Here is a 23,117-nt window from a genome sequence, read left to right on the forward strand (position 1 = left end):
TTCAAAATACTGAATTACCTAATTATCTCCAAATAATTAGAGTACTTAGCATGTACTTCCCACTGCACAGTTAGATGCTTCAGGCAGCTGCTATTTTTACTTGAACTGTTGTAGGAGTTTTCTGTCTCTCTGGTTTAGCAAATTATGAATGCAGTGTTGTCTGATTGCTCTATCTTCTTTTGTCTTTGTATGAATAGAAGATGCAAGACTTCCATCCCTGATTTTATTGTTGTCGTCTGTGCTTCCTCCCTGATAATTTTTCCTTACGGTGCTTTTTCTAGATACTTTCTCCACTTACTGGCATGTACCTTAATTGTGGGCATCAAAGAATTACCTTAAGCTTGGGGGTTTGACCTTAAAAGATAGGGACAAAAGCTCTTGTGTGAACTGGTTATTTATTTTTTACATCCACATTTTTTCCTGTTGCTTACCTAATGTTAGAAGTGATCTTGTCCACAGAAGCCAAAGGGCTTTAGCTTTTATCTAGGCTGTTTCTAAAGGATGATGACATGGTCCACAGCCTGGCTTTTTAGGCCAATTAAATTTGAGTGGTTTATTCTAGTTTGTAAACCTCCTGACTCACATCCATGCATTTCACAATGAACCCTAGGTGGTTCTCTATGAGGACCTCCATGTAGTGTAGATTAACCTGAAATGGTAGGTTGAGGCTTATGTTCAGTTCTTAACTCTGTTAAGTTCACTATCACAGGTGTTTGCAGGAGTTAGCTAACCTGAATGGGTAATATTTGTCAACATTGTTGCATGTATCCAGGTGCTTCTTAAAATCTTTTGATTTTAAGATCTTTGCAACAGCTTTTGTCTGTTTAATGCAGTTTGAAACTGTTTACTGTGTATTTATGAACACCATAATCCAAATGAAGCATTCCTCTCAAGTGTGACTGCATGTGTTCTTATCTTGTCATTGGATGTTTATTGTAATTTTTATCCTTGTGTTTTTCGCTATCTTTGTGTCTTTTTTTCTTTTCCAGAATACAATACATTTTCAAATGCATTGAACAGATCCTGTAGCCAAAAGAAGGAGAACTCTCTGTTCAGTCAGCGAACAGATGAAGCATCTGCTGCTCAGTATTTTCAGGTAACGAAACTTCACTGCCAGTTTGTGAAATCTAAGTTATTGTTGTTTACTCGACCTTAGTCACCAGGTCAGTTAGAAAGATAGCTTAGGTTTATTCAGAGGGTGGTCAGGACCTTGGTAATTTAACTACCATGTAATTTAAGGTAAGATTGATAGGAGATAGACTTTATCTTTTTTCTGTTTTTCCTCTCCTTCCCTTTTAGTTTTATGGCTGTCTATCTCAACAACAGAACATGATGCAGGATTTTGTGAGGACGGCCACTTATCACAGAGCTATCCTACAGAACCACATAGATTTTACAGACAAGGTAAGCTCTGTTAAGAGTCTTAAATGTTCCAGTGTACTGCTTAGGGTCTAAACTTCAGCTTGCCCTGTAAAGCAATACTGATCAGAGCGGAGCCTTTTCTCACCTGGGACTTCATGCATGAATATATTAATTCATGTGTGCTTGATATAGTAATATTACTGTCAAGCACTTGGATGACAATGCATGATGGTGATGGTACATCCTCAGGATGAAGGGCACCAAACATGGACCCAAACACTAGCTACATTTGGCATCTTGGAGTTCATATACAATATTAGTTTCCTTATCTTAACTGTTGGATGTGTATTTGCTATTTTGCCATATAGTCTTGCAAATACCTGTGAAGGTATTCTAGTTTATGTCTCTCTCATGGAGGTCTACACTGAATTTTTTGCACCCCACAGCCATTACAAATTGAGCAAGCACATAAGTGGATGCTGTGACTTCGTTTGTACAAGGCAAAGATTTAGAAACAACGTAGGAACTTACAACTTCAATTGCCAAACTCATCTCTAAAATATGTATTTAGGTCTTGAAGACTACTGTAAGGAATAGATTGATGATTATTACTTCTTTACCAAGTCCTCTGCCTCCCACATTGTCCAAACCACAAACTTCAGCAAAAGATAAAAGAAAACTTACACTGGGGAAATGTAGGATAGTCTGTCTCCCAGCCACATATTAAGTCGTTTTCTAATTTTATCTTTTTAGGCTACTTGAAATGCAAAGCATAGGACAAGTATATTTTTTACAACATTTTTTTACTTTGTTTTTTCTATTGCAATTAGTCACACTAACTAGAGACTTTCTGACACTCTCCAGGACCCCTCCACATGCACACTCTCCTCTGATTCCACCCTTAATACAGCAACAAATTTCAAAATATAACCACATTATGCAGAAAGTTTCTCCTTTAGTAAGATTTTTAATTTATCAGCTTTCTAATTATGTTATTTTGATTTTATGTTGTGAGGCAAAGGAGGATGAAAGTTCTAATTTTCATTATATCTTTCCTCAGTTGTGTCAATTTTTGTTGTCTCTTATTAGGTAGTCTTCCTTCTGAGGTCACTGTTCTCAGTCTTGTCTGTCTTTCTGTACAAAGGAATTGCACATGCCCTGTTATCATTTTTGCCCTCTTCCTCAATGTCACCATTAATTCTGCGGCACCTGTTTTGAGAATGATTGGCAGATGTTATGCATGGTATTGTAGACAATGCCATACAACTGATTTATACTGCAGAATTCTAACTTCCTAGTTATTTTTTAACTGTACTTCTCATAAAACTTGACTTTTTTTCCTGGGACTGCATCTGTCCATTGACGATTGATCTTCACCAAACAATTCATAATGGTGCCTAGGCTCTTTGTTGTTCTTGTTGATGATGATTCATTTAGAACTTGGATGGTACATGATTAATATATCAGCACTGAGTTTAATTTGTGCATTGTCCAGTGGCCTACCTTAGCTAGCTCTCTCTGTTCTTTAATCACTGAGTGTTGTGTCGTCTGTATATCTTGCTATTGCACTGCTCATCTGTCTTAAGAAAATAATAAAAACCAGCAAAAACTATTGGACTACATGTGTCCTTCTGTAAGCAAATAGGTAGTCTGTAAGCAGCAGCCTGGCAGGAATATCAGCTGAGACCATGTAAGGTCTGTTTATGACGTTTGGGCAGCAGACTGCAAACAAAAACAATGGAGAAAATGAAGCTGCAATTACTATTTTTTTTACCTTGTCATTTTTTTGTCTTCTCTCATTTTTCCTTCCTTTCTCTCATCTTTCTGTGTGCATTTTCTTTTAGAAAGTGCCTCTGACTCTAACTCGCGCCAGTACAAATGTCTTTATTGCATCACAGAAAAGAGTCTTTAATAACGTATAAGCAAATACCAGACAAAATATTTCCCTTTAAATGTGTAGCATGTTTATGGCCAAAACAAGGAGAGTTATAGGTGTGAAATTTTTCTGAATTGTTTTAAGATCGTTGTGTTTTAACTATTAATTATGTTCAGTAATTAATTCAAATTGAGCTGATAATTTTTCTTTGCTATGCAACTTAGGTAAACTATGCTTCTTTAAAAACTACACTTAACTACTTACTTTCATAGAAATGAAACAAACCTTTAAGAAATGAAACAAATAGGTTTCAGTCTCTGTAATTTCTTTCAGGCCTGAGACAATCCTCTTCTATTTAATTCAATGAGGTTAGTAAACTAGTGATGTGCACAGGGCTGCTCCAGTTTGCTGTAGGCATCAGAATCAAACCCCAAAGCATGTGGTACTGGATGATACTAGCTGGGTAAGTGGTGCTGCTGTATCATTAATGGGTTACGTTTTGTACTGGAATGTGTAACTTGAATATATGGTGAAAGAAACAGCAGAGAGAGGAATGTATTTGCTATTGGTTTCCCATGTTATAATGCAAAAGGCAGATTTATCTCTGTAGGTAACATATCCATTCTGTTTTTGTGCCTGCAGTAAGGAATTCAGGTTTTGCATGCTCTGCATCTGTAGGAGAATTGTGCTGCTCTGCAGTAGTACAGCTTGGTTGCTTTTCCTCTTGGTTTATTTATTTTCCCAACTGTTGGAGTGCCTTGGCTTCTCTTCAGCATACCTAATAGTAAGACTGTTATAGACTGAGTGTTGTTGGCCACCCACCTAGAAAATGATCTCTCTTTTTCCTGATTCTGTTGAGAAATAGCAATTGTCAGAATAAATGTAGCTGAAAAAGTTGAACTACCTACATTGTGGCAAAATGCTTTCCCATGAGAACCTGGGAAACCCGTTGTGCTGAGACTTGATCTGTTGGAAATATAGCAACTATATTCATCTTACATCCAGAAACTATAAGGCAGGCAGAAACATTTAATGATGGTAGTGAGGAGGTAAAAAAGGCAAAAAGGACATAATTATTTTAATACCTCCGTTTTTGGAAAAAGTTTTATTTAGTTGCTATTTGCTTTGTTTCCTACCTACTGTGCATTCCCCCAATATATTTCTTTACCATCATTGCCTCCTTCCCTAAATTCTGTAGTAATTTATTCTACAAACACTTTTGCCTATAGTGAAGGAATATCTGGTGATAAAGTATATTTTTTTCTTATTCTAGGCTTTGGTTTTGAAAAAAACTTGTTACACTTTCTCACACAGATATTATCTGAGTTGTGTTGGACAAAATTATTTCTGGACCCTTTGAGAGGGTTCTTGATGATAAATTCAAACATTGTCTATCAGAGGTAAGCTGCTTCAGGACAAACTGAGGGTAGTGCTTGGATTGACCATTTATGTCTATTGAAGCTTAGAAGAGTAAGTAGAACTCATTCAGAATCTGAGGCTGGAATGTTCACAGTAATATTGTAATTCTTACTGGCATATACTCCTTTATATTTACGCTTAGAAGGAGTCACCTTAGAGCTTTCACTGTTTTTTTAGTAAAACTTTGTCTTAGATTTTGAATTGTTTTAGAGCCAGAAGGGGAAGTTCAAAGTGTTTTAATTGGTTATGCTAAAAGAAAAAATGCTTATAACTGAATTTTACAGTAGCAGTGTAAAATGCTTTTTTTCCAAACAGAGTAAAGGCTGACACATTACTACTTCTTTTGAAAATAAGCCTTTTGGGTTTTTTCACATGTAGTCTATTTATGAATAGCTTACTTAAAAGCAAAGCATCTAGAACTAGGTGATCCTGGATGAAGGATCACACAAATTAATCATTCACATTGTGCAGTCAAAGGCATATGCTGGGGCTAGGGTGGAAGAGTATTTTCTGTATATAATCTTGCTGATACATAGTAATTTTGAATGATAAATGTCATTGTAGATATATGACATTTTTACTTTTATTTTTATGTGTTCACCCTGTTGTTGCTCTTCCTTGTTTGACCTCTGCCCCCCATACTTTTTATGTAAAACTGCTTTTCAGGACTCTTAATTGTGCAAAAATCTTGTACACATGAGTACTTGCACATGTAATTCCCGTTAAATTCACATTAGGAAAGCTATTCATCTGTGTAGCTGAAAGCAGGAGCAGTACTGAACTGTGGTCCTGTGATCAGGAGAGTAAGGTGTAGGTTATTCCTGATTCTCATGTCTGGTAATTGCTGAAGTAGCTGCATTCATATTTGAAAATAAACACTGAAGCACATACAATCTACCACCTTTCCTCTCAGTATGCATGACATCATCATCAGCCAGCTACTTGTTATTTATTTTAAAATTCTTCTTTTCAGAAAGAATCATACTAGTACTTTCACAGCACTTTGTCTTAATGACTGCTCTTAAAGCTCTGTTAGGATGCTTTTCCTGCCTAGTGGGGCTTTCTGTAGGAGGTACCAGTGATAACAGCAGTGCCACTTGGAGAACAAGGTGTGCCATTGCAAGATAACTGGATTAAAGTAATTTAGGTCAGGAAGAACTATGGACATCTCTAGTCTCACCTGTACTGAAAGCAGGGCCATCTAGACCAGGTTGCTTAACGTCTGTCCAGTTACCTTTTGAATGAATCCAAGGGTGGAGATGCCACAGACTCTGTAGGAAACTTCTTCCAGTGTCTGACAACCCTCATGGTGAAAAAGTTTTGCTATATCTCTTGGAATTTCTTGTGTAACAACTTATGTCCGTGGCCTCTTGTCCTATTGCTGTGTGGTTCCTTCAAGAACAGTCTGTCTCAGTTCATTAGGCATACGAAGACAGCAGTAAGCTCTCCTGTTTGCCTGCCTCCTCTTGCTAAAACCAGACAAACTGATTTCTCAAGCCTGTCTTCATATCTCATGTCCTTCAGTCCCCTCATTATCTTGGTGGACATCCATGGGACTTGCTGCAACATGTCAGTGTCTGTTTTGTGCTGGGGAGATAGAAACTGGGCAGAGTTCCCCAAACGTAGTTTTAAAAATGGCCTTCCCCTGACCTCTGCTGGCTGCGCTCGTGCTAATACAGGCAATTATGCAGTTGGCCTGGGCTGCAAGGGCTGACTCATATTCAGGTTGCTGTTCAACAGGAGCACCCCTAGGTCTCTTTTTTTCAACAAGCTGCTTTCTAGCAGTCATCCCCTCACTAGAGGCTGGGAATGTTTGTTAGCAACAGATTCAGTAGAATGGCTCCCCTGCTCAGCATATTGATCACCACTATCAGGAAGTTATCAAGACATTCCAGAAATCCCCTGGGTTGGGTGTGCCCCACCATACCACTGTTCCAGTAGGAACTGGGGTGGTTGAATTTCCCAATAAGTAATAAAACCTATGATCATGAGGCTTCCTCAAGAAGGCATAATTTCCCTCCTCCTCTTGATCAAGCAGTCTGTAACAGATGCCTGCCTCAAAATATCTGTATCCCTACCCTGTCTTCTCATCCCTGCCTGTAAGCTCTCAGCTAGCTCATTGCCTGTTCCCAAAGCTCCATGCACTTGAGTCATTCTTTGCAGAGAGTACAACCCTTCCTCCTGACCTTCCCAGCCCATCCTTTCTGACAGCCTGTCGCCATCCATCGCAGCATTAGCTGTGTAAGCTATCCCAGCATGTCTCTAATCCTTGTGAGACGAAAGCTGTGCACCTGTGCATGAACTTCATATTCCCTGTGTTTGTTTGTCATGCTATGTGTGCTTGTGTACATGCATCTCATATGGCTCCCCTGTTGTGCTGCTGTTACAAGGGGTGTATGGGGACCATCCATTGCCCTGTGTCCTGAACACTTCCCCTCATGCCTTCTCTTCGGGCTAAAATGACCTCCAGCTATATGTATCTAGTTTTTCAGCCCTCCCTGTTACGTTGGAAAACATAACAAAGATGCTCTCATGCCACTATTTCAGAGGATCCTGTCTTTCCTCAGCAGTCATCTTCCCTTAAGAAGGTACTGAGCTCATAAAAGCTGAATTTCTGATACCAGCTGCACAGCCAGGTGTTGATGCTCAGGGCTTTTGCCTCTAAAAAGAGCCTGTGAAGATCCCAACTATCTCCTGTTCAGCCTCCTTTGACAGTTCAGTCTGCTGCTTTCCATCCATTGCATCATACTTGGTGGCTCTCCACAGCCAGAGCCCACCTCCCCACAGGTTACCATCACTCCCAGACTTAGGGAGAGTCATCAGCTGTGCCAGCCCAGCACCCACACCGCAACATCCTCCAGATATGCCTATGCCTTGTTGTGCAGCCTCCAGCAATTCCCACAACTGTATGGCATACGTTTTCTGAGCCCCTTTCCCCCTTGCTTCCCTAGTTACTGGACAAATGCTACCTCTGTGTCAGCTGCTTCAATTTAATGAAGATGCAAATGAGCACAGCAGAGTCTTAATGTAGGTCAGGAGTGAGCTTCTGAGGTTAATTTCTATCATGGTCACTCAGGGTGCTTCAGTTCACATTGTGGGGTAGTTTCAAAGTAAGCAAGCTGGATTAATTTTGGATTAAACTGAACTGGACTAAGATAGAAGAAAATTAGACTAGAGTTAGTCTTATTAAATCATCCAGAAACAAAATGTTCTAATACAGCCATACCACCTGCTGATGTAGACAAAGGTATAGTGTAAGAAATGGCATCAGAATTAGGTCTGGCACAAAAAGCCATACTTCTTCATTGTATCTTTTGTGTAGAACCTGAGCAGTTGACTCTTCTTGCACTTTTCACATGTGCAGAGAGTAAGAAATACTGTATTTGTGGTTCCCATTGGATTTGGTTCCTACCAAACCTTCCATCAGACCTATGATTCAAATAAATTGGCCTTGACTTGTCATTGTCTCCCTCCCTACTTACGTACCTGATACTTATTGTCACTTGCTGTTCTTGAAGACCTGGTCATAGGAGTATACTCTAACACCTGCCAAAGCACAGAAATAAAATTGTATGAGTAACAGCCTGTTATCTGTGATATAAAAAATAAGCTTAATGGATCTTTTCACTAGGAAAGATTATTAAAGGCAAGGTTCTGGCTTCTATGCCAAACTTGAGACTATATGCAGTATCAGAAGCAATGTTAATTTATTTTGCAGTGTAGTACTTCTGTAACACAGATTCCTATCAACTACAACAGAGTCAGGCCATGTGTGTTAGGCTGCATTCTTTAATATGTAACCTAAATGTCATGTAGAGTAACTTTTTTGGGGGTGGAATATGCCCTTCATTCTAAAAGATTATTTTTCTGTTAGAACTATTCTGTTTGAATACACAAAACTTTTTCTTTGTGTGTTTAAGGGCTGGTAAGCAATGTGTGTCATGTGGGAAGCTGGGGCAGAGAAGCAATAAAGAACATGGGTAGCTGGTGGTATACTAAACTGCAGTATTACTCTGAACCTGTATGATATTTAAGCTCCTCTGCTTTTCACTGTTGAGATTGGATCAGGGCTGTATCTTGGTTTCATGGTTGAAGTGCTTCAAAATCTTAGGAGGTTCCAGTTCCAGGTGGCTTAAAATCGCTGAACAGGCTTCTGTTTCATATCTTGGATCAAAATTTAATGAGAATTTCAGCCACAGGGACTGGAAAACTGTCACTCCTTGTTTTCAATCAAGCAGAAACCCATAGGAGGAATACAAACGGTGAGCTGTTCTGTGAGATTTTTCTCAAAGCTAGTATTAAAATTTTGGGGAAGCAAGGTTTAATTAAACCTTTAATTAAAGAATTAGGTATTAACCTAATTCTGTTAGTATAAAAGTGGGCTTTGCATCAAAGATCACATCAATCACATCATCTTAACCATTTCTTTGGCATTTAGCCTCTTTCCATGTACTTATACTTTCCTCTGCAGCAGTGTTGATTGATCTGTACAACAAAATGAAGCTAGGAACTAGAGGCTTGTCTGGACTGTTGCAGCAGTCACTGGCTTTGCATTACACTATACATCGAAACAGAAATTTTGATCCTTTGAACATTTCAGTCAATATTTTGGCTTGCAACAAGTAAGCCACCTGATGGATGGAGAATGACTGATAAGGCTTTGGGATTTATGTTTTAATGGAGGGCCTTCAGGAGACACCACATCAAGCAGTGCAATTAAAGGTCTAACGCTAACAGCAGCAATGACACCACAACAGTCCTTTTTGGTTGGTGGCCCATATGGGGACTGACACCAGGACCTTGGCATTATCAGCACCAAAAGGACTCTCAGGGTTTAACTCTAGCTGGCATCAAAGTACCACATAGTTGCTCGCTCACACGCCCCGCCCCCCCCCCCCCCCCCCCCAGCAGGATGGGGAGGAGAAGTGGGAAACAGGTAAAAATTTTGAGTTGAAACAAGAAAAAAATAATAATTGAAACAAAATGTAGTAGTAGTAGCAGTAATAATAATAGTATTTCTTGAAAAAAGGAGAAATAAAGAGAGGAGTAAAACCCAAAGGGAAACAACAGGAAAAAAACCCAAGTGACACACAGTACAGTTGCTTACCATCTGCCGACCGATGCCCAGCCAGCCCCTGAGCAGCGACTGACCTCCCTGGCCAACTTCCCAAGTTTATATCTGTTCTATATTACAGAATATACCTTTTGATATTAGATAATATCCCTATTATGGAGTTATTTATTATTAAATTATTCATTATATAGCATCACTATTGTGGAATTATGTTCTATATTATGGAATACCTCTTTGGCCAGTTCGGATCAGCTGTCCTGGCTGTGTCCCCTTCCAGTTTCTTGTGCCCCTCAAGCCCTCTCACTGGCAGGGCCCAAGAAGCTGAAAAGTCCTTGACTTAGCAACAACTAAAGCATCAGTCCATTATCAACATTATTCTCATACTAAATCCAAAACACAGCACTGTACCAGCTACTAAGGAGAAAATTAACTCTGTCCCAACCAAACCGAGGACAGTTAGTTTGGTCTTATCCAAGACTTCCACATCAGAGAGTGATTCTTCATTCACAAAGACACGATTCTGCAGTCCTTCAAAGAACTATTATCGTAATGTCTTCCTTACCTCCCCAGTCTATTCAGACTATGCTTGTTTTTCTAATTTTTCTCCTAAACAAACTCAGTTACAAAAATCTATTTCTGCCAAACCATAACCACGTATTTACACATGAAAACAATCCAGTGTTTTAAAAATATGCCATTGCTGCTAAAATAAAGATTAAGAGCATTAAAACTCTTAATTAACAATCCTTTTCACTTTTTCAAGCTAAATTAGTAATACCAGGCTTACTAAATGCAGTGTACAGCTATGAAAATGTAGTTACTCAAAATACGTCTCAGCAAGTGACTTTTTGATTATTTTGTTTCTTTTGGTCTGCCTTTTGTTTTCAAGGTGGTCCTAGATGTTGGCTGTGGATCAGGAATCCTTTCATTTTTTGCAGTGCAGGCTGGAGCTAGAAAAGTCTATGCAGTTGAAGCCAGTTCAATGGCAAAATACGCAGAGGTAAGTGGTTTTCACCTGAGGCAAGTGTTAGAATGTTAAAGAGATCTGGAACTGTGCATCTAAAAGGCTAATGCTGAAGACTTCAGTGTAATTTTTCTAAGAAGGCAGGTCTCTAACGACATAACCTTTTGGAAGGTCATTTTGGAAAGTGTTCTAAATGTTCTAATGTCTCAAATAAATAAGCCATCTGATTGTTGTTTCTGTGAAAAACTGAACAGTCATAACTATAATTGAACTTCTTACTTTCAGAAGGGGGGAAAAAAATTAACCAGATTCTGTTTTCATGGGTTCTGTGCAAAAACATTTGAGTGCTTTTTTCCTGAGACTCTGGGACATCTGTGGGATCAGAAAGTTAAGTTAGGTTCCTACCAAGTGCAATCAGTTAGGCCTTTCAACCTTTATGCAAAACTGTGTTTAGTGTTTGAAAAGGACATGTCCAAAGAATGCGCTTAGTTTTGAAAGATGTTTTTCAGGCATTTTTACTAAGCATTCTAATACGATTTTACAAAAAATGTAAGCACTCAAAGTAGTATTGGTAACTAAATGCCTTAGGAGAAGGTAACTTCCTAAGAAGTGCTAGTCCTAAACAGCAGCAACAGGGAAATTCTCCATTTTTTTTGCAGTCTGTGCTTATTTAGGTGAACATCACCATGTGTGGTGAGAGCTGTGAACGTTACAATCATAAATTTTGTCAACACTGATCACATCTAGCTGAGTTTTAAAAATAGTTTTAATGTGGATGAGGGTGAAAAGTGATAACATGGAGGATTTTTCAACCCATACCTAGAAAAAGTTTGCAGTATCTAGATGTTAGTTTTTCTTTTTGCTTTACTGATCTAGAATATAAACGTTCAAGAGCAACATTAGGAGTCTGTAGTTCCTCTAAGTCCACACAATGAGCATTCAGTGGTTCCATGACAGTTCCTCTTGTATGTCCTGATGCAGCAATCCAGCCTCGCTCCTGGGGAAGACTGGCAAACAATTTTTTTTTGTAAAAATTTGTAAAAAATTACAATGTCTGCTGTGAACAAAACGTGAATATTAGACATTTTTATTTCTCTCCAGATAAAAATAGTTATTAATGTATAAATTCTTTGTATTTTTCACTCCAGCTTAAATACAGGACTCCATAATCTCCCCATACACATTTTGTATTAACTTATGTATTGAGAAAAAAGATTGTTTCATACAACCATTTTATAGTTCTGCCTTATTTGTGTTGCTGTTGACAAAAGTTTTATTATGTGTGTGTTACTTTTGGAACTGGTGAGGATGTACTAGCCTAACGGCATATATGTACTGAAAGAACATTTCTATTTTCTTATTGTAATTTGAATAATTGGAAAGATTCTTTTTAATTAAAGGGAGTATTTTTCTGATGTATGTCATTTTGTCAAACCTATCAAAAGCATTAAAAATGTTAATCTATGGAAGGAATCTCTCAGAGGGAAGGGTGGAAAGTGGTTTTATTTCACACAGGATTTTGTAAACAGGTATGATTTTGTGCCATATCTTTGTTTCATTATAGTCAGAAGTTTTATTTATGAAAGCATAAGAAAAAGAGCAAAAGAGAACTTTTTTTTCCTAGTAGTAGTGTAATGTGTAGTAGTGAGTATAATGTTGGGGGTTTTTTAACATTTTAGTCACAGCTTTGAACTCGACTCTGGTCAGAAGTAAGCAAAATCATTATCTGTGAAATGGCACATGCCACATCTGTGGTATATAAAAAATGGAGTATATTGTGATGCAGTGCAGATGCACGTAATATGTCTGACAACGTATTCATAGAGAAATAGCATTAATCCATTTGTTTTATAAATTGAATTGCTTTTCTCCTGGGGAGGATGAAATGCTGAACGGCTTAAAACTATGATTGATAAAGAGGAATAAAGAACCTTTGACTGATCAAGAGAAGTAAAGAATCTTAAGCAGCTGTAGCTACTGAAGAATACTGGCTAAAATTCAGAGTGTCAGTTTGATAATTCATAGAATTTTGGTCATTTTCTTCTCCTCCTACTTTCCCAAATGGGACTCCAGTTTCATAAGAAATATAATAGACTTCTATAGCCATAATTTCTTGTGAAAACTTGTTCACTCATGAACTTTCTTGTAGGTCAGATGATCTATTAACACATAATATGTTTTAAGAATTGAAGTTTATTCAGTATAAAGATGCTTATCCATAGGTATACTATTTGTCATCTCCTTATATTCCACAGTGGGATTTCATTAGTATGGTTTATCAATTGTCTGGATTATGAGAAGAGCATTACTTTCCATCCATTTCTTCTCTCATTTCTGTATGAATTTATTATATTGTTCATCTGTTTCAGATGTGTAATAATGTTGAATGGGAGATTAATAAATAATTCCTTCTAAATTTTTTTCTGTTATAATACAAAACACTTGAAACTGATACAATGAACTACTGACTGACAGGAAATAATATTTGAACAGTGCAAATTAATGCTGTAATACTTTTTACTGAGAGTTTTCTTGTTTACAGTAAATTCCTCTTTATGGTTGGAGGTTTGTTTTAGAAGAATTATATTAAAGATTTAGTACTACAGTGCAGTGACCAGAAATCAGATGTCTGTTTGACAGTGTTGAAGACTGTGTATTATGTATAGATGTGCAAAGGTAGAATATCTGAAAAATGTGTTGGAGGGAAAATTCATAGCAGCTGCTCTATTAGGAAACATACTGGCTGTTGCTTAGTCACTCATTTATTTTAGATATTTGCTGAAGAATATCTCCTGTCTGTGTCACTGTATTCTGTGTAGTAGTTGGGTGGCTTTTTTGTTGATTTGCAGTAAGCTTGCATTTCTGTTTTGTTCCATGGCTTCATCAGGCTGTTCAGGAAAGCTAGACAGACCTGAACCTCTTTGTTATGGTGGTCTGCATGTGTGACATAATTCCATTGAAGTTCATACAGGTTTACATTAGACAAGTCTTATTTGCATTTAAACTAAATATGACAACAGAAGATTAATTAATAATATACATAATTTTAAAATGCAAGTCATTATAACAGTCTAAGGTCTGTAATATTTATTCCCAGTACTTTGCTGTTTCTGTACACTGAAAAGAATAGCATTCAAAGGAATTTTATTTTTGAATGAATGAATGAATATTTTGAGTTAATATTATTGTCACCTTTTGTTTATTTTCATGTCAGTCTGGTCTACCTATTGGGTATCGGATTTTTACTAGCACACACAATAGTTTCTGCCTGGCATTTGTGTATCCAAGGCTTAACTGCTTTTTTTCCTGTTTCGAAAAATTCAACAGAGGAGGGAGAAACCCTGTGAACCTTTATCATGACTCTGCACCAGGTTTTCTTCTATTCTGTGACTCCACGTTCTGGATATACAACTGCTGGCTAGCTAGCTCCTGCCATTTACCATCCATGGTAGAGAAAGAAAGTTGAAACGGATCTTGCTGAACAAACCAGCTTGTAATAGGGGGGAGACTGTGTAGAGTGAATGAGAGCCAGTGCTCTTCAGTGATCTGTGCATAAGATGTGAGATGAAAGCCATCTCAATCTAGATTCACTATTGCAGTAAATCCTTTGCCAATAAAATGGTGGGGAGCAGAAGAAGTAAAGCTGGAAGTGGCTGGTGCCGGTAGTTGTTTTGTCTAAACAGGAAATGTGATTCTAAGCAGTCTGTCTAGGACCAAGGGTAAGCATCAACATTAATAGACTGGTATTAGATAAACAGAAAGAGTGAGCTAGTATACATGAGGAAAATGTGATTGTGTTATGGAGGTTAGCTAGTGATGGGATCATTACAAGTAGAAATACCTACTTCTGATGAAATGTTTGTCATGATATGGGGTGTGAATAGTAAGTTGTTACATGCAGGATTGCTATTCCATCTGTTTCAATAGGCAAACACAAGGGAATTCATTTAATGAAAGACAATTAACCTTGAGTCGACTCTGTTACGACTCCTGTGAGGGTGCTCATGTATGGGTGGACTCAGTTTGCCTGCAAAACACATACAGGAATTTAGGAAAGCATTTGATATGCACTTGGGGCAGTTTTGCAAAGGTTCTGTCTCAAGCACCATAATGTTTGCAGTTATTTTCTATGTATTGTTTAGGTAGTACTTGTGTGCACCTTACTATCTTCTGTGCAATAAACAAATAAACTGCACCTGTTTGTGTTTTCTGTGATTTAGATTAAAAGCCTTTAACTGTATTTAATTACGTGGCAAATTGTCTCCTGTCTCAGCTGGTATGTCAGATGCTGTGTGGTGGGGTTCATATGGTATGCTGTTAATGTACACTAAAAACTAAAGGAGGGTAGATTCAGACTAGATGTAAGAAAGAATCTTTTTTACTATGAGGGTGGTAAAACACTGGAACAGGTTGCCTGGAGAAGTTGTGGCTGCCCCATTCCTGGAAGTGTGCAAGGTTCAGTTGGACAGGACTTTGAGCAACCTGGCCTAGTGGAATAATATCCCTGGAAGAGGTCTGTGAAGATCTCTTCCAACCCAAACAATTCTATGATTCCTTGTATTCTTTGGAACTAGTGTAGAATATACCTCATTCATACACTTAGTTTGTTTACATCTGTATTTTAAAGGTTTGGCAGTTCAGGTGAACTCTAAAGGGTGGACCAAGCCTTATATTGTAAGCTCTGATGTGTGATGATTACTCCTGAGATCTTCTGTTAGGCAAGGTCAGAAAAATTGCTTATGATCTTGGATAATGCAGCAGTGCTGATGCGCAAAATTGGAGCAGGTGGAGTTGTATGAAGCTTCCTGATAGATTAACTCTACTAATTTGACTTTCTTTTGCACCTGCATAACTGTACTTTTATCTGTAACTATTGAAAATTGCAGCCAATTACATTTTTGCTTAGGGTCTTGGTGGGCCATCTGTCAGTCTTGCTATTTACTTTTGAAAAATGCAAGAGAATGTATATGTCAAATTAACATTGTATTTCTGTTGGGGTTTTTTTGAAGCGCTGCACAAAGGCACATTGTTAACACATATATATGTTGTCACCTGCATGAGTCCTCTCAGTCTTCTATGTAGTGGGAAGATGTTATTCTGTTTTCTCTGTATCCCCCAGTGTTCAGTACATTAATAAGTTTAATCACAGCAGAACTTTCAAACACATAGTTCTTAAGCCTCTCTAAAAAGTGTGTAGTTCCACAATTAGATAAAAGCTACTGGAGTATTCGTGTTTCACTATTCAAGATGCTGTCATGCTCTTTACTATTTTGGCAGGGTTCCTATAGCAGTGCTTGCACAGATTAATCTGTTTGCCAACTTTGGGAATCAGATTCAGAGGGTTTTGTTCCATGAGGAATTTTACACTTTTGTTTGGTCTCCGGAGAAAACAGACTTGATTTATGAGTAGGGATGGATCCTGGTATCAAAATGTGAAACATGTTATGATATTTATATTGTAGTGTTTCATGATAATTCTGGGCGAAGTCATATGGAAAAGGATTGAATTCATAGCTTTGTATGATACATGACATCGATTATTGGGCTTATGGAACACTTGGGCCTCTTTTTCAGTCTGTTTTATTGGGTGAGAAATCTGCTGTATCTGCATACAAAACTGGCCCTTTCATGAGGAGAGATGTATGTGAGAAGTTTCTCATTAGCTTTATGTATTACAGAGATCAGTTTTGATTGGTTTTTTGTTGAACAAATCCTTACTATTTTACCAAAAACTTTTAGGCATTTAATTTTAATGAATGCTGCATGAGAAAAGGTAAAGGAAAAAATAGCCAGAACACAAACATGGCCGCATTTGGTGGCAGATGGATGCAACTCGTTTGAAGTGAGTGCATACACCAGATACAATTTTAACTGCTTGTATTTTGGTTCAAGATATCAATTTTATCCTCCATCACTGTAATCTTGGCCTGCTTTCAAAGTGTTCTGAAGTCTGGGAGAATCACGAGAGCATGTATGTTGAAAACAACGCATTCTTCTCCATCAGTTGACAAAATGGTAACACACTGGGTGAAATTTTTTTCCCTGGATCTTTTTTTCCTTCACTAAAACGATGAAATATTGAAGCTGCTTCACTCCTTTTGTTCAAACACATTGTGCTGACCATAACTTGGTGATGGCAGGAATTTCTGAAATACTGTGTGGGAGGTGAAAGCATTGTCAACACACCCACTCAGATACTTGTTCTCTTTTTGCCACAGATTTGCTATTGATTCCCAAAGGCACTGAGTCAACAAACTCTGCTGCCATCATTGTTAGCTGCTTGTTCTTCATCTGCCAATAGTATTTGTTTAAAAAGGCACAAAATTTGCTAATATTTAAAAAAGAAGCTTCAATTTAGATTAGTAAAACCAGTAAGCTGTCAAAATGAAGGTATGGGTTGAGTGTTTCAGTGAAAGAGATAAAGAAATTTTTTAAAGCAAATCTTTTAAATGACATGGCCAATATTCCTGCCTGAGCAGGAAAGTTGTATTGGTGATGGCAGAAATAACTTCCTGTGTTTAAAACCCTCAATTCATTAATGTACTGCAGAGAGTGAATTAACATAATAATCCTATCAAAAATAAAGTAAGTTCAAACAAGATGGAAGTCACTAGGACAAAGAGTTAAGTTCATAGCTTTTAGCATCCTCAAAGTGCTTCACTTATTTATTTATTTTTAAATCTGTGTTTTAGACTAGTACTGCATGGAAGCAGAAGTTAACAATATTGTATGCGCATTTGATATAATACACTTAGGTTCTGTAGCTGTTGTACCTTTTTTTTTTCACTTCTGTAGAATCTTCCTCTTGTACAAAACAGATGTATGCGATTTGTGAGAGGCTGTAGCTCTCCAATCTTTAATGTCAGTCATTTGATTTTTGCTTCTGTTATGTGATAATAAGCCACTAATCAGAGTTCATCAATGCATGGTAAATTTCAGTTTCAGAAAAACATCTTTGTGTTTAAAAAATAATTTTTTAAAAATTAAATGTTTAACACTTTCAAAACTAGCTTTTCATTGCCACTAATCCAGCTAGACAGGAACTGCTTATGAACTCTTAAACAGCTGTAAAAATCACAGGGAAAAAAAAAAAAAAAAAAAAAAAAAGGCTGACATAGGACAAATTATCTTCTCCCTGAAATAAATCAATCTCTTGATCTAGTCTGTCTCAGATATGCATGTAAATATGAATGCTTAAATTGACATTTGTTGGCTTCCTGACAGTCCTGGTACACAGACTGAGATTTTGGCAGGTGCAGAATTGCTTTTTCAGGCCACAGTCTGAGCATATTGGAGTGACACTGAGAAGAATCTTGTGTGAATAAGCAGAGGTGTCTGTTCCCTGAGACTCTGTGGCCAAAACCTGACATCAGCTAAATTCCTTTTAGGAACACAGTTGCTGTCTGTGCTAAGATGGCCAAAAGCACAGGGAACATTAGCTTTCCCAACTCATAGCTACACTCTGAACAACAGGATTAGTACTGACAGTGTTTCTTTGAATTTTCTTTGTTTTTTGCTGAATCTAGGGGTAGGAAAGCAAATAAACGTTATTTTTGTTGTTGTTGTTGTGTAATAACAATAATATGGAATAACAATGAAAAGCCTTTTCTATTTGTCTCCATGCTACTACTTCCAGTAAAAAAAAATAATAAAGCAGTAAAAAAAAAAAGTAAAAATTTTCAGTAAAAGATTTTCATAATATAAGCATTTCCACTTCATGTGATAGAGATATTGTAGCATTCTGCTGCCCTCTAGCCAACCATGTGAGTTATCTGGCGCAGTCTGTGAGGGTCTGAAATGATTTCGGGTTCTGCCTTTGTGCATCCATGCTGCTGCTGAGCTTTTATTTGAAGGTTAGTTATTTTTAGATTCACAATTCACCTGTGAACAAAATGGTAATTTCATTTCCAAAATGAAATCACATCATGTGTCTGCTCACATAGTCTCTGGTCTAAAGAACTTCCAAAAAATCTGTCAACCTGTTCTTAGAACTGGTTACAAACACTCATCAGTAAAAGTAGCAGAAATGTTATTTACCTAATTGGTAGCGTGTTGGTGTACAATGATTTTTGTTTTATTTAGTAGTTTTATCATCATATTAGCATGCCATTTATGTAGGCAGGTTGTGACTGAAAATCTTTAATTGTATCACTGATTCAAGCTTTGATGCAAATCCTTCACACAGATGTTATATTTATAAGGCTAGCTATAAGCAAAGGTGCTATGATTCTACTGGAAAAACAGCTAGCTTTTCACTTCATTTGATGAAAACTAAATAGTTCAAGTATTTGATATAGGACCATAAAATCTTTAGAACTTTATGAAGTGTTCTGACCTGTTCTATAGGTTGTTCGGGTTGGGTTTCTTACTAACTGCTTTAGCATATTCACATTTCAGTGAATTAGCTAATAACAACATTAGCCTCTCTAGTTAGAATGAGTCATAGGTTTCATCACTGTTGCCTGAGGCCCAGTATGTTTTGGAAAAGGTTTGTGGAAGTAATTATGCTCTTCTATTGATCTTATAATTATACCAATGCAAGTACATCTGTGAGGGAGTGTTTCCTATTATTTACTGGATTTTCCTGGTATCTCTGGACATCAATACAAATCTCCTACTGTGCTGTTGCAAAGCATCCTTCATTTGATAGAATCTCCCAGCAGAGACCTTAGATTAGTGGGAAATAATTGTTTCTTTGTGTGTACCAGAAGAACTGAGATTCTACTCGTTATTTGAACATAGGTTTAGATACTTCCCCATATGTCTGAGTACAGTGCAGCTAAATAGCATACACATGTGTAGATATATAAAGGCTTTGAAAAAGCTGTTATTTTCCTTCATAACTAGCTGTATCAAACATAAAATTTTAGGTCTGTTTCTTCTGTTCGTTAGATGTTCTGCTCCGAGGTTCACTATGCACAAAAAAAGTGGATAAATCTCCAGTATTATGGCTCTTAATACTGGACCATGTGAATGTGTTTACGTGAATATAGTGCTGTGCTCCATTTATGCTTAGAAATTACTCACTGAAAACTTCAGCTCTTTGCGTTTCTTCATTCTGTCATGAGTATGTAACTCACTCAAGAACAGTATTTTAAAAACGTGGACAATTACGATGACCCTTTCTTTGTAATCTGTATTGAATTAAACTACCCCCTTTTCCTGGTAGATATTTGTTCCTGTGGATATTGATTACAATTATCTCTTACAGAACAACAGTACTTGTACTGTCACTTGCTGATCCCACACAATACATTCCTCTGAGTTTGCTCCAGTGAGCCTTAGCCTTTAGAAATTTTCGTGTAGCAAGGAAAAATTTTACCTTTATATTTTAATTTATATTAACAGACTGAGGTAGTTGGTTTACACTATAGGGAGTTTAATGCTAATTAAAAATGTCTGATATAAATTCTGCTAATCAAAGGAGTCAACACTCTGTGTACTTTTGGGTTTTTTCCTCCAGCTGTTGGTGAGAAGCAACAACCTTTCTGACAAGATCACAGTTCTGTCTGGAAAAATTGAGGAGATCTCCCTGCCTGAGAGTGTGGATGTGGTAATTTCTGAACCGATGGGTTATATGCTGTTCAATGAAAGGATGCTGGAAAGTTACCTCCATTCCAAAAAATGGTTGAAATCAAATGGTGAGTGTGTCACCACAGTTACGCCCTGCATAGAGAAGGGAAGATAAAAATCTTCTGAAAGAAAAAGACTTGAACTGGGCCAGGATTGTCTGGTTCTATACCCTCGTTCTAGCTTTACTACCAACATCTAGGGGGGGCAGGGGAATTTGTATAATGATGCAGCCACTGCTGTTGTACTATATGCTGTGACCTATTGCTGTTTCACGGTGGAAATAGCTTTTGATTATGTTGCTGTTGCACTGCTGAGTTCTGCTTGTGTTTTAATCTTAACTTGCTGCTGTATACACCATGCATCTCTGTTGCAACATATCACAATAGATGATGACACACTAGCCTCAACTGCCAGACAGTGAAATGCAGGCAAGAGCAGAACAGTCAAATAGGATGAGCTTTTTTCATGGAAAACCTGTAATATATTGCCTTTGGGAAAACTGTGAAGTTCAAATTGTTTTGACGTACTTTCATAGTGCTTCTCCCAAATATCTTATTCTGATACTTGCATGTTCCCTTTGAGTGACATGTGAGAGATTCACAGTGTTCAATGCTCTGTATTTCATCCCTCCTGTGTTTGGAGTTTTGAAGAGAATCAGTAAGTTCCAGGGCCTCATGGGAATCTTCCTTGAGAGGCAAATCTGAGCATCCAATTGCTAAATGATAAATCTTTCTACATGAACTGCTGAAAATTAAATGAAGTCTCTCTTTGAAAGGCTTCTTTAAAAGAGACCTTTCTCAAGTAAAATTACTCAGCATGGAAGTTTCTGAATGGACTGAATCTGTGCCTTAATGCAGGTAGCTAATGACTTTGCTGTTGATCTGTTTCAAACTTGCAAAGCATGTTTGGTCAGTATTTTTCTCGTCAGCCACTGATCCTGAGTCTCCTGTTTAGATTCTTAGGGCCCAGTTTCAGTGGAGCGCTTCTGAAAAATGGTCAGTAGGCAGCTCATTTTCAGTTTTAAATGAGTGCTTTTAAACTATGTGCCTAACTTTCTGATTGCTCACTTGTATAGTGGGGATGAATCCCCTTATGTGGTGATTATTAAACTTAACGATTGTCTAAGAAGTAAGCTGAGATTGTGACATTTTGAGTTAGCTGCTAATATTTAGTACCAGTTAGCTTTGGAAACTTTCTGTCCCAAATTCTCTGCAAACTTGCTAATATTCTCCCCACAGCCAGTTTTAAAAAGCATGTGTGTTTTGTGAGTGGGTGTTGTTCTTGATTTAAATTCCTGTGAACTCTTCCTACATGACGCACTTACAAAAGGAAAGCTGTTTCCTTTCCCCTCCCCTGCTCTACCTATCCTTACCTTCAACTATGCATTGTGTTTTATACCAGATTAAAAATGGGTGAAGTACGCTCTAGTGTAGTTCAAAATGACCAGGCCTTGTTTCCTGCTTCCATTGACACGTGCATAATGGAATACAAGGGCTTTCTTTTAAGCTGCTAGGTGGTCCGATGCACTGTCCATAGCAGGTAATTCCTGTGGTTTCCTAAGCCATTAGAGTGCAACATCCTAATGAAAATGCATTCTTGCAAACTAGTGTAGATCAGGATTTCATTCCCTGCTCAGTCACTGATTTGCCACTTCATGCAAATAGAACACTTGTTTCTCAACTTCAGCATCTGTTTAAAAAAAAAAGGTATAATAACATTTTTCTGTTTGTAAACTTCTCAGTATTTACTCTGAAGTGCTATGAGTTTCCGAATAAAATTCTTAAGAGTGAAGTTCATATAACTTCTTCCTTCGTTAACAGCAGTTCTGAATTTGACCAAAACCATACCCAGCAGTTTAATTCAAGATGAAGTCTGAGCTTTAATGCAAATCCTTCTCACAAATGTTGTATTTATTAGGTTAGCTATAAGCAGAGAAGGTGCTGTAATTCCACTGGAGAGTGCTGAGGACGTATTTAATAGCTAGCATTTTGCTTCATTTGAAGAAAGCTAAATAATTTGGATTTTTGATATGGGACCATGAAATTACTAGGACTTTATTAAGTATTCTGGTTTCTTCTGTAAGTTGTTCTGGGTTGGGGTTTTTACTGGTTTAGCATATTAACATTTCAGTAACCCATATATTAATGAAACTAAATGCGAAGATGATCTCAAGTGTATGGCAACTGCTGCTTCTGAACTGGTGGTTTCTTGCTGGTGAAGAATCCCTGTAGGGATATCTATGGGACTATAGAATCACAGAATATCCTGAGTTGGAAGGGGTTCACAAGGATCGTCACATCCAGCTGCTTACTCCACACAGGACAACCTTAACACTAAACCATGTATTTAAGAACATTGTTCAAACACTTCTTGAATACTTGCCTTTCTACTTTATATTGTCTTTTGTTTACTAGGAATGATGTTCCCAACATACAGTGACATTCATTTGGCTCCTTTTTCTGATGAGCAGCTGTACGTGGAACACTACTCCAGAGCCAATTTTTGGTAATGATTATTTATGTTAGTTTATTTTTGTCAAAGATTCAGTAGAGGTTAAAAATTAAATTAGTTCTTTGATTCAGCATAAGCTATCTGGCAACATTGGAAGATAATGTTTTTATGTTTTCCATGTTCAATTCTGCTCTAGCCTACAGTCATACTGCTTACTGTACAAGTCTGAAGGATCTCTCAGGAAGTGCTGGAGCTGTCAATTTCAAAAGAAATTGACTCCATGGAGCATCCATTGTGAAAAAAATAGTTGACTGTGAATCAGGTGCTAGTTTTCCTTTGCTGCACCAAAGGGTAGTATGCTGTGTATGGTGATCATCATATTGCCTGAAGTGCCAGGT

General features: G+C 37.5%; 1 protein-coding gene across 1 annotated transcript in view; it reads left to right on the forward strand.

Moving 5' to 3' along the window:
* LOC101920729 (histone-arginine methyltransferase CARM1-like) overlaps nucleotides 1-23,117 on the forward strand; it is an 81,801-nt gene that overhangs the window by 43,265 nt on the left and 15,419 nt on the right. The window contains exons 3-7 of the mRNA XM_055791329.1: nucleotides 990-1,096; nucleotides 1,300-1,404; nucleotides 10,621-10,731; nucleotides 20,159-20,336; nucleotides 22,683-22,773. Coding sequence (XP_055647304.1) covers nucleotides 990-1,096; nucleotides 1,300-1,404; nucleotides 10,621-10,731; nucleotides 20,159-20,336; nucleotides 22,683-22,773 — 592 coding nt within the window. The remainder of the gene's footprint in view (nucleotides 1-989; nucleotides 1,097-1,299; nucleotides 1,405-10,620; nucleotides 10,732-20,158; nucleotides 20,337-22,682; nucleotides 22,774-23,117) is intronic.

This window comes from Falco peregrinus, chromosome Z (genome assembly GCF_023634155.1).
Source record: "Falco peregrinus isolate bFalPer1 chromosome Z, bFalPer1.pri, whole genome shotgun sequence".
In the NCBI taxonomy this organism is placed as follows: Eukaryota; Metazoa; Chordata; class Aves; order Falconiformes; family Falconidae; genus Falco; species Falco peregrinus.